Source organism: Grampus griseus (assembly GCF_964374135.1).
Source record: "Grampus griseus genome assembly, chromosome: 2".
NCBI lineage: Eukaryota > Metazoa > Chordata > Mammalia > Artiodactyla > Delphinidae > Grampus > Grampus griseus.
Genome location: NC_139018.1, coordinates 75,785,211 through 75,797,609, shown reverse-complemented (window position 1 = coordinate 75,797,609; position 12,399 = coordinate 75,785,211). Strand labels below are relative to the sequence as shown.

Sequence of the window (12,399 nt, the reverse complement as noted above, 5' to 3'; positions counted from 1 at the left end):
CTAAGTACAGTACTGGGTAAACTGGCAACAAACTCAGACAATTAGTACCTGTGTCTCTGGACTTGCCCAATCTAAGCCTGACCTTTCTGACCTGGAGAAAACAAACATCTCAAAACTCTATTTGTTTAGGCTTTAAAATGTCACTATAACAGCACCAAATCACTGTAGGGTCCGGTAATGATATAGTGCTAGATACGCCATCAATTCTGCAGTAAGAATTCTGTACTAATCACATTATAATTTTCTGTGATTTCCTATGATCTTTTTTCTTAGAGTTATCAACTGACTGTAAAGAAGTGCAAAAGTACTTGAGGTAAAAATAGGTAATCCTGGAGGAAAAGCCTTCCTTACAGGCTGCTCTATAATGTTAAATTCAAGACAGAGAAGGTATCCTCGCCATCAGCCTCCCGTATCAGCCATTCTGTGTATTACACCCTTGGTTCCATGGAGGCTAAGAGGGTAAATTAAAACACTCTTCCATGGTAACGATATTTATATGAAACCACTTTCACCAATATAAAAATAATAAATAAGCCTTATAAATTCACCTCACAAATAAATATATATTATGTGCAAAATAATGTTCTCAGAATTTGTTGAATGCAAAAGACATATTTTTCATTTGGAAATGAATTTTGTTAAAAGATAAACCATGTGGTTTTATGTATATATCACATACATATAAAGATATATATAAAAGAGCAAATGGGAATGATTAGATAAAGTGAGTAGACAAAGTGCTAATCCATTTTAAATGCTTACCAAACCAAACCATGATTTATATATGTTTATATTTAAACAATACGACTATTGTCCAAAGTAAGGCAAACAGAGCCAAGAGAAACTTTTGCAGTTATATTTTGATGGAAAGGATTATGGGTTCTTAATCCACCAAATCTATAACCATGATAAAAGTATAAGTACATCTGAAAATAATGGAATTAACTCATGACCAAAATTGTTATTATAAACTATAAAACATGATTTCCTGTCTTTTTCCATTACTGGCATATTATTAGTGGTTCTCAGCCTCTTCTATGTTGGGAAACCCCATGACTGTTTTCTTTAGTAGGTCCCAAATCACTGCTTTTTTTTTCTGGCTGCATTGCATGGCTTGCAGGTTCCCCAACCAGGGATTGAACCCGGGCCCTCAGCAGTGAAAGCGCAGAGTCCTAACCGCTGGACCGCCAGGGAATTCCCCAAATCACTTCTAAAATATATAGAATCATAAAACTTTTAAGAGATTATCTGCTTCAAAACCCTCAACTTTTCAGGATATGCAAATTGAAAAAGTTAAAGGATCTGTCTAAAATCCCCTCGTCAGTAGAACAGCAGGATAAGGCCTTGAATTTTCTAACACGTTAATAATTCTTTTTTTTTTTTTTTTTTTTTTTTTTTTTGCGGTACGCGGGCCTCTCACTGTTGTGGCTTCTCCCGTTGTGGAGCACAGGCTCTGGACGCGCAGGCTCAGCGGCCATGGCTCACAGGCCCAGCCGCTCCGCGGTATGTGGGATCTTCCCGGACCGGGGCACGAACTCGTGTCCCCTGCATCGGCAGGTGGACTCTCAACCACTGCGCCACCAGGGAAGCCCACTAATTCTTACATTTTAACATGCCTAAAGTGCTAAAGTTAGCTTTTAGAATTTTATGCTGTTCTAGAGATGACGATGCCACAGGACTGTAAAAATACCAGTAAAAATACTATGGTTTCTTTCTTTGTGAACTGAAGACAAATTTTCTCAAACATACGCTGGAAGAAAGATAAATAACATTAAATAATTTCTCTAGTCGTATCTAGTGTGGGAACAGAGTGGTATGGTAATACCTCAAGTCTCACTCACCCTTTTTCCATTCCTAGAGTTAGCTGTCTGTACTGGTTCCATTCCCAAACAGTTCAATTCTGCCTTATTATTTTTTTTACATCTCTGCCACTTCTGTTTTCTGCGATCCTCCATATACTGCAATAGAAAAGCTGCAGTTATCCTAAAGGAATAAAAAAATCTTCTCTGGAGTAATCATTAAGGTACTAGTGTCTACTTTGACCATAAATGCTTATTGTGTGGATAAATTAAAGATTAGTCCTACTGGAAAACTGCCATGAAACAGACTTCTCCAAAAAAATTAGGTCATTATGTAATAGTTCAATGGTAAATATTTGCCTAGCATTTAGTTTAACAAGTACTGTAACATTATTTGGATCCTCACAACAACTCTGTAAAGTAGGAAGACTAAGTATAATTACTCTTATTTTGCCGATGGAGAAACAATGACATAATATATGGCATGCTTCCTCCCTCTCACACAGCTTAAATACCAAGGGAATGACTTTAAATCTTGCTGCATGGAACTGCCACTCACCGCTAGAAATCGGGGATCGACAGCGAACTCTGGATGACCCTGTAACCACATCTCCAGTTCAGCCCGGCGAGGGGCATCCTCACCCACCAGCAAAGTCCCATCCACCTTATTGATGACAGGGATCCGGGTCTCCAGGTCCACATCAAGGTGATTAGGCTCTTCCATGCACTCCACCTCCAGCTGCAAACCCAGAATCCACCCCCATGAGCACATACTCTTCTTTTGGGTAGGGAGGGAGGGGGAGCAGAGCCAATGGTAGCCATAAAATAGTATCTTCTACTCCCTCAATCCCAACTGCCTTCATCAATTACTGGGAACAAAAATATTTTATCTAATCATCATATTAAAGACTTTCTCTACCACTTACCTCAACTAGCTTCTTTCTGTTCCCTTTCTTCTTATGAAAAAGAGGATGTCCATCTCCCATTACTCCATTAGCCATCAACTTGTGCTTCTGGAATGTTAACTTCAATCCTTCTTCCTAGAAAGACAACCCACCCACCCAAGACATCATATGGCATGTTTTTAAAATAAAAATCAAGTTTAGGGGGACTTAGGGTAAGGGTCATCCTCTGGTTCAATGATGGTGAGAAGAAAGGCCATTGACTAATGGGTAGAAATTAGAAATACAAGACGACACATAATTTTTTCCTTAGATTTCATTTCTTGACCTAGTGCCCCTCAGGTAGATTTAAGAGAAGTAGAATTTATCTCAACAACACCCAATGCAGGGAAAAGATCCCCTACCTGGTGTCTCAGTATTAGCATGGCAACTCATCACAGGGGCAAAATCCTGATATTCCTGTCACATACTAATTTCAAAAAATTTTCTTATTGAGTACTTAATGACCAGCTGCTAGGGTTCATTAGGGAAGAGCATCAGGAAAAATAAAATTTTCCATCCATAAAACAATACTGATTTAATTTCAGTAGGAATGATTCCTTTTTATTTTTAACTTAATAAGGCCCATAATACTTGGGCATCTCTTTAATAGCTTTTCCACAGTTTGATTTCAATTTTTAAAAACTAGGTTTCTAGGCTCCAGAAATGAGCCACTCAAAAGAACCCTTGTGTCAATTAAATTTCTTTTAAAGATATGGTTTCTTTTAATCTAGTCCTCAGGAGATACAAGTCAAGATAAGATCCCTTCCTTTAGTGCAGTGACTTTTCCTAAATGGATCTTTGTGAGCGCTTTTTTCTTCTCCTCTCATTTTTAAAGTCAGTGGACCAAACGAGCTTAGTATTATGTTCGGACAGCTAGTCAGCAAGAATTACAGACTCCTTCCTCACTTCCCAGTGCCTAGATGCTCAGCTTACATCTTTGATCTGAACTGTAAACTCCTTCTCATCCATGCCTCGGCGAAGTTTGGTGAACTGAGCTGCCGCTGTGGTGACGGCGGACACTTCCTCCTCTGCCATGGAAGCTGCACTGCTACTTCGTGGTGTGGGGACCGGAGAGTCACCATATTCTCCTGGAGTCAATGAGGGACTGTCTAGCAAGTGGTTGCCTGACCCCAAAATTCCTCCTGTTACCATTTCTTGGCTCCGGCGGCTAGAAGGCCACTTCCCTGAGAGTACGGCCTGGCAGACGAGGTCAATACGGTTTATCAGGACACGATCCTGAGTGGGGAAAAAGAAATCAGTTAGGGCCTGAGTACTAGCTATGCGATCCTGTGACAAAAAATAGTTCCATCATTATCAGGTTAATTAAAAATCATAAGTCAGACAGGAGGGAGGTAGGAGTATCAGATCCCAAAGTCAACTGGGAAGAGTTTCACGAAAAAGACATGTAGCACTAAACACAATCAAAGAAACCCAGAACCATCTATTATTCCTTGTTCTCTGTATATGTCACACTGTATTTTTAGACTCGACATGTCCAGGAATGAGGCTGTTACCTTGGGCCACTCAGAAGCTCTTTGTCTTTCTTGTAGCAGCAGCAGCTCAGGGGTCATTTGTTCTCCATCTTCATTTGCGAATCCATCTTGGGACATAGGGAGGGACAGGAGACTTTCTTCATCATAGAGCTTCGAGCGGGACCGGTCAGCAGCTAGAGAGCATACAGAATGTGTGAGCAAAGGTAGAAGAATAAAGTTATACAGGAATGGTATTACATGGGCTTTAAATAAAGGCCCTAAGAATAACATATCTCCTTCAATATTCTAGCAAATCAAAATCTGAATCTCAGAGGATGCATTTAGAAAAGAAGGGAAAGAGCGGGGGGGGGAATGGGGAAGAGGGCCAACAGCCTGTCACATGCACTCACTTAGCTTCTCTTCCTTCTCGTCCTCACTCTCATCAGTGCTGGAGCTGGAGCTGGATGAGGATGAGGAAGAAGAGGATGATGGTGACAGCTTGCTCAAGTCCAGCTCAGAGTCTGAATCATCCTCATCCTCCAGTTTGACTGGTGGAACACTCCGGGAAACCAGAGGGGTAGTATCAGAGGGGGCTACTCGCATCTCATAGTCTTGTGGGGTTGGTCGGCTCCTGGCCACCACCTCATGCTCTAGCTTTAAAGTCAGACTCTCCAGACTGGGGACCTGGGCAGCTGTCTCCTCAGGTGGCTTTTCAACAGGAGCATCTGGGCGCAGGGGCAGTGGTGAGGCAGTGCGCGAGGTATACTGCTGGTGTAGCAGTGGAGTAGAGCAGCGTGATAGGGATGGAGCTGGTGCTCCTGCCTGATGGTTCTGCATATAATTCATACGGGCAGCCAGAAAAGAGAAGTCTGGGTCCTGCATGATGTTGCAGTCTGTTTGGCTCACCCCATGGCGGGCTGCCCCTCGTAGAAGCTCCCCATCATGCCGAACGGGCTCCCACCATTTAGGCAATTCAGGACCTGGAGGCTGACATAATGCCAACCGATCTTCCAAAAGAGGGTGGCATAAAACTTGTTCCCGTAAGCGCCGAAGCAATTCAATACGGTAGAGAGTCCGTGAGGCCCTTTCCTCAGTGATGGGCTCAATGAACAGATTAGGGTCTGGGGGTTCTGCAAGAGATAAGGGTGGAAGAAGAAATGAACCAAGAGTTGGTTCTGTCACAGTCCATCCCCACTCACCCAAGACGCTTCAGTCTTGCTTACCATCTCCAGCTGCTGGGGGAAGGCGGCACACTTGGCGGCACATGGCCACAAAACCATGGAAATACTTGGTAAGGCTTTCATCTGTTTTTTTGTCCAGTCGGGCAAAAGTGCGGAATCGATCCCAATGGAACTGCATGGTATCGGGGTCATACTCCACACCAAAGGTAGAAACTACTCGATAGAAATCAGTTTGTTCACGCCTTGTCCATCTACAAAGGGAAGAGGAATCAGGCAACAGTGATCAGAACACAGGGAATGGTTACTTCTTAGTATGGCTTAGAATATCTGAATGCACAAAAAATGAAAGTTGGGGGGAAAAAAAAAAAAAGCCCCCGAAGACAGCAGAAGAGGTAGGAAGAGGTACTCTGTAACATGTAAGAATTTAAGAATTAGCAAGCTAAGGGGGAAAATGATGAAAACAACTCAATGAGGATGCCTACATATGAGATCTTCCTGGGAGTTATGATTAAGTGTGGTTTTATGTCGTAGAGGTGTAACAAAGACAAAAAAGATGGTCCCTCTTAGGGAATTCCAAATAATCCTTCCTAAGATGCTTTTCAATATAGGGCCCATAGCTGAAGACAACCTTACAGCTCAGTTCAAATTCCCAGCCATATTTTACCGTTGCTGTTTCTCCCGCCGTGCAATTTCTTTTAGCTTGAAGGCTGCCTCACAGCGCCGCCTTCTCCGATCCCCACGTTCTGCAGCCTCTATCTTCATCTGTTCTCTCTTGTAGCTGCGCTGATAGGCTGTTACTAGGCGCCGAAGCCTAGCTGTCAAAGCAGAGCCTGGAGGCCAGAATAGATGGCCTGGCTGTTGGGTCACCTGGGCTGTGGGCAGCAAAGTAGAATAAACAGGAAGTACAGGAAAGGTAGTAGAGATAACTGGTATTTCAACCCACCCAAAGGCAAAGCTCTCTGGTATCCCAGGAAAGGACAGAATTCAGTCAGTCCCCCAACCCCACCACCCCACACAAAATTATACTAGTTGACTTAGAAGTTTACCTTCATCTCCATCTATAACTGAGATCTCCTCATCCATCATCATCAAGGGATCACCCTAGAGAAGATCCACCCCACAGGATGGAGAGGGGAGGAAAAGGGGGTAAAATTGGCACTCTGAAATCACTTTCTCGGTGTGTCTTTCTATGGCACCGTGGGATCCAGAAAATTTTCTCATGAAAGGAACTCTCACAGAAAATTGGAAGCAACGAAGTAAAAGAATATGAAAATAAAACCTGAAAAGTCAGTCCTTATCAGAGGCTTGAAGACAGGGGGACTCAGGAATTAAGTAGTCAAATAATATACTTCATTGTCCAGCTTGGGTCCCACCTCCTCCACAAAGCCATACCTGATCTCCCCCAGCTGGTGTTAAAATCCTTTCCATTAATACTTTATAGTCTCAAATGGTCTTTCCATTTTGTATTATAAATTAATCAATGTACTTCATGATTCAGGGAATAGGAGAATACTATTTAGTAATAGAGAAAAGCTGGACTCAAATGAGAATTCCTCACCTCATCATCTTGATCCTTTGGGGGACCCTGGAGTGGTTTATATTCAGGATCTTCACAATCTTTATCAAAGTCAACCCTAAAATCATCCAGAGGCGTGAGAAAACGACAAAGTTCAGTTCTAAATTGTTTGACTTTAAAAGAAACACTTTGACCAGCACATTTCCTTTCTCTTACTAGCTCTTTTTATTGTTTAACCCATTTTCCCCCTCCTTCCCAACTAGTATTTACTTTTATTACTTCATTTGAATGGTCTATGCTTGCTTATTTTTACTATTGATACTTTGCTCTATTGACTAGAAGGATGATATAATAAATGATTTGCAATAAATAAACAATCCAATTTCCTTTGAGGGTCCTATACTAGGCAAACTGAGGTTGTGATCATCAAAGAGAAATCTCTCAATCACAAAGGACTGGGAGGGTATTCATGAGCGAAGCCAACTATTTCACATGCCCCTCAGGTCTCCACGTGAGAAGTTTTGTTAAACTCATTGGCACCCAAACCAGGGCAACAATGCCCTACCTGGTGGCTCAGTATTAGCATGGCAACTCATCATCGAGGCATGTATCCAGGCAGAGTAACACCTTTATGTGTCAGCCGCCACTGGGAGATAAACCAGGGCTAAAATTTCCTGAGGCTCTATCATATAAGTGGCATGGGATTGCTGCATGACTACTACCTTTCAAGAGAACCAGTTATCCTCTCAGCTACTACGGCTGTACAGAAAAGCATTGCAAAGAAAACTGAATAGAACGTCAAATAAGCCATTTGGGAACAACATTAATTTTCACCCTTAGTTGCATCAGACTGCAATGTATGGTTTTAGGCCAGTTTATGGAGACCTTTCTGCTGGTCTCACTATTTGTTAAGAGTTTATCATTCATGAGTATAACCACCATTAAGAATCCGAATGGGTTCAGTCAAGGCTAGAGTTATGTCATCTCTTAGTACAAGCAACAAATACCCTTCATAGGGTGGACACAGAGCTTTAAGAGAACTAAACACTAATGCTTACCCTTCCACTATGTCAGAAAAATTATCCAACACTCGATGTTCTGCTGCAATGGCTTTGTCATCTGGTCGGCCAGCCTTTTCCAGGAAGCACAAGGCTGGGTCTGCCCTCATAGTATTATATTTTTCATAGCCTAGAAGAAAAAGAGCCATAATTTGAAGAAAATCAGAGATTCATTTTGCCTTTATGTAAGTAAGCTTCGTATGCTGCTGCAATAACAATATGGGCTACTTTGGTATCATAATGAAAAATATAGTGAAAATTTTAACGTGGATAGCTGTTGGGTTATAGTACGATATTTAACATTTCTACAGCAATTTAGAGTCACAAGGAGTTTTATCACTAGTTACTGAAAACAGGAATTTAATCGGTGTTTATAGAGAATGGTAATAGATTAACTTAGCCATTTAACGGGTAATATTTTATCATCATTCTTACTATCAATACATAAGTGAGGAAATTTTAAAAGTTTAAATGATTTAGAACTAGGTCACACGTTTTCAAATAAAGGATAAGAGATCTGCACCTGCAAACAAACAGGCACTCTGAATGTTTGATGAATGATGAACACACTTCAGGATGTTTGGACTCTTCTAAAGCCTCTGTGTCTTACAAGTAAATCTAAGACTACAAATGCTCAGTTTTTCCTATCCAATTAAACATGTCAAAAACATGAATTAAGTGCCACTACTTTTATTTTATAGAAGTAAACGTGAAAGTATATTAAAAAAGAAATGATATTCCAATTCACTAAGTCACTAGGCTGGAAGTTAGCACTTACTGCTTTTAATGCCTGGAATTTGTTATTAGGCAAGACTGAAAAGGGAGTTTTCTCCCTTTTTATACTCTATTTTTGTTTTACTCAAGCATGGTTGTTCACAACTATGTGAGAGTAACCGCTGAATACTTAGACAAATAAGATGTTATACAAGAAGAACACTTTCAGCAAGCCACAGGAAAGTGATACAAATTAAACATGGTTATTATTAACAAGAGTGGACATGCATTATTTCCCCAGATTGTGGAAGCTTAACTTAGATACCACTACAAACAGATTGGTAACAGTGATTAGAGAACAAATGGGAGACTCCCTACCTTGGGATTTAACTATCCATCTGGTCTTTCTTAAACATTTATTCATAGGAACTAATGGCTCTGGATATTTAAGGACTAGTTTCCCATTCAAACATAATTACTGGTCATGAGCATTTTGCTAAATATCCCATCTGTGGACATAAATCTACAATGGGAAAAGAACAGACTAAGAGCAGATACCTACCATGCTTAAAGACTCCAATGAGCAGGGACTTATCAGCCTCACTGTCCCACCATGTTGTTGGAACCTCCAGCTGATCCACTACTGGGAACCATATGTCAATCTCACTAAAGGTATAAGAGGCAGAGTCAGCATAGCAATGCAGGAAATTAAAGTAGACAATCCTTGGGAAGATTATTACAGGGATCTTCTTTTATCTATTAATTTAAATGGTCATACATCTGCCTATTTCCTTCCACTGGTATCAAGAACAGCTGTCCCTCAGCATCCACAGGGGATTGGTTCCAGGAGTCCTCCCAGATACCAAAATCCATGGATGTTCAAGCCCCTTATATAAAATGGTGTCATACAATGAATACAGTTGGCCCTTCATATCCATGGATCCAACTAACCATGGATCAAAAGGATGCAAAACCCATGGATACAAAAGGCCGACTGTACAGGACTGAAGACCTGATATACAGATCTTAATTATCAGGTATCCCCAAAATAGTTTAGAATGAAATAAGTACACCAATCTTTTCTGGAATAAGCCATGGCATAAAGAAAAATACAGCATAACTTTACCTGGCAATAGCACCCCCTAACACCTTCTCTGCCTGGTCTCCAATAACCTCCTGTCTCAGATAGTATAGCATTCGTACCCGCAACAGGACCCTAGAAGGGATAGAGAAAGAACTGGCTCAATAATAGTGTAGAAAGCTTGAGGTGGAAAATGCTTTAGTATGTTAAATTCCATCCTTACTTGTTACACTGATGTTTCAAGTGCTTCTTATAACTCTCATCTTGGAACAGAGTATCAGGGTTATATTTCCGGATCCAATCTGCCTTATGGATATCAAAAGTGCTTTGTGACTTTACTTTTTTCCCCTTGCGTCCACGGGGCACAGGGATAGACAGACCTGGGAAAGGGGATACATCGAAGACTTGGATTGAGAAAAACCCTTGGACCTGAAGAGGATTAGGTAACCTATAAAAAGATGAAAAGCAAAGACTTGATAATCACCTGAATGATTCTGCAATTCTTTTGTCTTGCCATTTTCAGCAGGGCTAATCAAGTCCCAGATGAAGCCTTTGATATTTTCATCCCCACGATAGTGTAAAAGACAGTACACAAGGATGGCCCGGCAAATCGTTTCCACATCTCTTTCAGTCATCCGTCGCTTGAAGCGTCCATGAGACAGAATATCTCGCCACCGTCCCCAACTTAAAAAAAAAGCCAAAAAAAGAAATTATACTGATATTTTCCTGGGGACTCTAATTCAGTGATATTCCCCAGTCCCTCAGAATCGCGTTTCCCAAAAGGTGGGAGACAAACAGATCTTGGAAAAACATGGTAACAGAATAAAGTTTTTCCCATTATCCCCTCTTTGACCATAGCTTCCAATTTGAAAAGCAAACTAGGTGTCTATCAGGATGGAGATGAACTACCTCTGATGGCAAGGTGGGTTCTTACCCATATACCAGGAGGTGCTTTTCCACCCGAAAGCAGTCAGTGCGCCCATAGGTATGATGACGGTCATGTCGGCGAGAGCGTGGCCGCTCATCATCTTCACTTTCCAAATCAGAGAATTCAACTAGGTCATCATCTTTCAGAGTGCTGAAGTGGCGGGTCTGTTTTCGTACTCTAGGTGTGTCAATCACCAAGTTATTCTATGCAGAGAACAAAAGGAGAAGTAACTCTCTTCACGATATGATCATGAGAAAGGAATTAAAGACAATCAGATTGAAATAGCCTTGGATGTAACATTTGTAGATACTCAAAGAGAGATTCTTTTTTGGACATGCAAAATAATCTACGGGTACTCAGGAAGCGAAATTAAGTGGTAGTTATCTAAGTAGTTTTCTGGGGCCTCCCGTGTAGAAAGTTTTTATCATGGCCCTTGTATATACCATTATAAGCCAAGGTCAGCACTGAAGAATCAGAGCAGCTATAAAGACTCCAGAAAGTAATGTGTTTTCTGCAATACTTCCTCCCTAAAGGAGAAGGAAGCTCACCTTGCTATTGAGTAGATCCATGTCCAGGTCAGCCTTTTTGGCCCACTTTTGCCAAAAGTTGGGGTCATCCAGAGAAATATCAGTCCTATTTTCAGAAGCCACAAAGCTTGCCTAGTGAGGAACAAAGAAACAGTAAAGTTGACTATACCACTTTTTTGAACAATGGGAAACCAGTATATTTAAAAACTACATTGAAAAAATACATTCAATTCTAGAGAGCCCTGTCTCTCTCTCTCTGCTTCTTCAGCCACTGGCACCGACAGAACATACCTTGGCAAACGTAGAACCCTTTCCTTCAGATTCAATGGTGATGGTAGTGGTTCGTCTTAACAAGATCTGGTCAATGTCCTCTTCGCAAAACTTGGAGCCCTCATCGTCTTCCTCCATTATGGCTGCATATGCTCCTTTCCGTAAGAGATCTTCAATCTCCTTCTTGGAGAACTGCTGGATCTACAAAATCCAATAGAAAGGTGAAAAAACTACAAGAGAATATTATCTAACCATATCATGACATTTTATTATATTTTAAGAAACAATAATTGAGAACCCAAATGAGAGGTCAGGATCCTATGCAAAAATAGGTTTTGTCTCCCTCCATCACTATGACCTGTTACAAGTATAGCTAGAGATTAAGACGACTCACTCCAGTAATGTTGCCATCCCGACCACTCATGGACTGAAGCACAGCTTTATCCAATCCCAACTTGAGGCTAGCCTTATCAAACATCTCTCTCTCATAAGAATTACGAGTGATGAGACGGTACACCTTCACAGCTTTACTCTGCCCAATTCGATGACACCGTGCTTGGGCCTGGTGGAAGGAAGGGCAAAGATAACATAACATTAGAGGGACTTCCCTGGTGGTCCAGTGGTTAAGAATCCCCCTTCCAATGCAGGGGACGCGGGTCCGATCCCTGGTTGGGGAACTAAGATCCCACGTGCCACAGGGCAACTAAGCCCTTGCGCTCTGGAGCCCGTGTGCCACAACTAGAGAGAAGCCCACACGCCTCTACAAAGATCCCGCGTGCTGCAACTAAGACCTGATGCAGACAAATAAATAAAATGAATTAATTAAAAAAAACAAAAAACATAACATTAGAGGGGGTGGGGGGAGAAGGATTCAAAATACCGATTTCCGTCTATAAAGCAGCCATGAAA

The 12,399-nt window shown here is 41.4% G+C and overlaps 1 protein-coding gene across 4 annotated transcripts in view; it reads right to left on the bottom strand.

The window, feature by feature from the left end:
• Window positions 1–12,399, bottom strand: part of CHD8 (chromodomain helicase DNA binding protein 8) — a 56,636-nt gene that overhangs the window by 1,673 nt on the left and 42,564 nt on the right. For 2 of the 4 annotated variants that reach the window (XM_082647632.1, XM_082647633.1), the window contains exons 19-37: window positions 11,885–12,052; window positions 11,512–11,691; window positions 11,242–11,352; window positions 10,700–10,896; window positions 10,250–10,449; window positions 9,989–10,169; window positions 9,811–9,900; window positions 9,247–9,350; window positions 7,971–8,100; window positions 6,955–7,030; window positions 6,443–6,497; window positions 6,061–6,268; window positions 5,439–5,647; window positions 4,626–5,345; window positions 4,258–4,409; window positions 3,677–3,979; window positions 2,726–2,839; window positions 2,359–2,538; window positions 1,842–1,958 (exon numbers count right to left, since the gene is read on the bottom strand). In XM_082647632.1, the coding sequence (XP_082503758.1) occupies window positions 1,842–1,958; window positions 2,359–2,538; window positions 2,726–2,839; window positions 3,677–3,979; window positions 4,258–4,409; window positions 4,626–5,345; window positions 5,439–5,647; window positions 6,061–6,268; window positions 6,443–6,497; window positions 6,955–7,030; window positions 7,971–8,100; window positions 9,247–9,350; window positions 9,811–9,900; window positions 9,989–10,169; window positions 10,250–10,449; window positions 10,700–10,896; window positions 11,242–11,352; window positions 11,512–11,691; window positions 11,885–12,052 (3,495 nt within the window). The remainder of the gene's footprint in view (window positions 1–1,841; window positions 1,959–2,358; window positions 2,539–2,725; window positions 2,840–3,676; window positions 3,980–4,257; window positions 4,410–4,625; window positions 5,346–5,438; window positions 5,648–6,060; window positions 6,269–6,442; window positions 6,498–6,954; window positions 7,031–7,970; window positions 8,101–9,246; window positions 9,351–9,810; window positions 9,901–9,988; window positions 10,170–10,249; window positions 10,450–10,699; window positions 10,897–11,241; window positions 11,353–11,511; window positions 11,692–11,884; window positions 12,053–12,399) is intronic. The other 2 variants (XM_082647634.1, XM_082647635.1) reach the window with 2 other exon arrangements.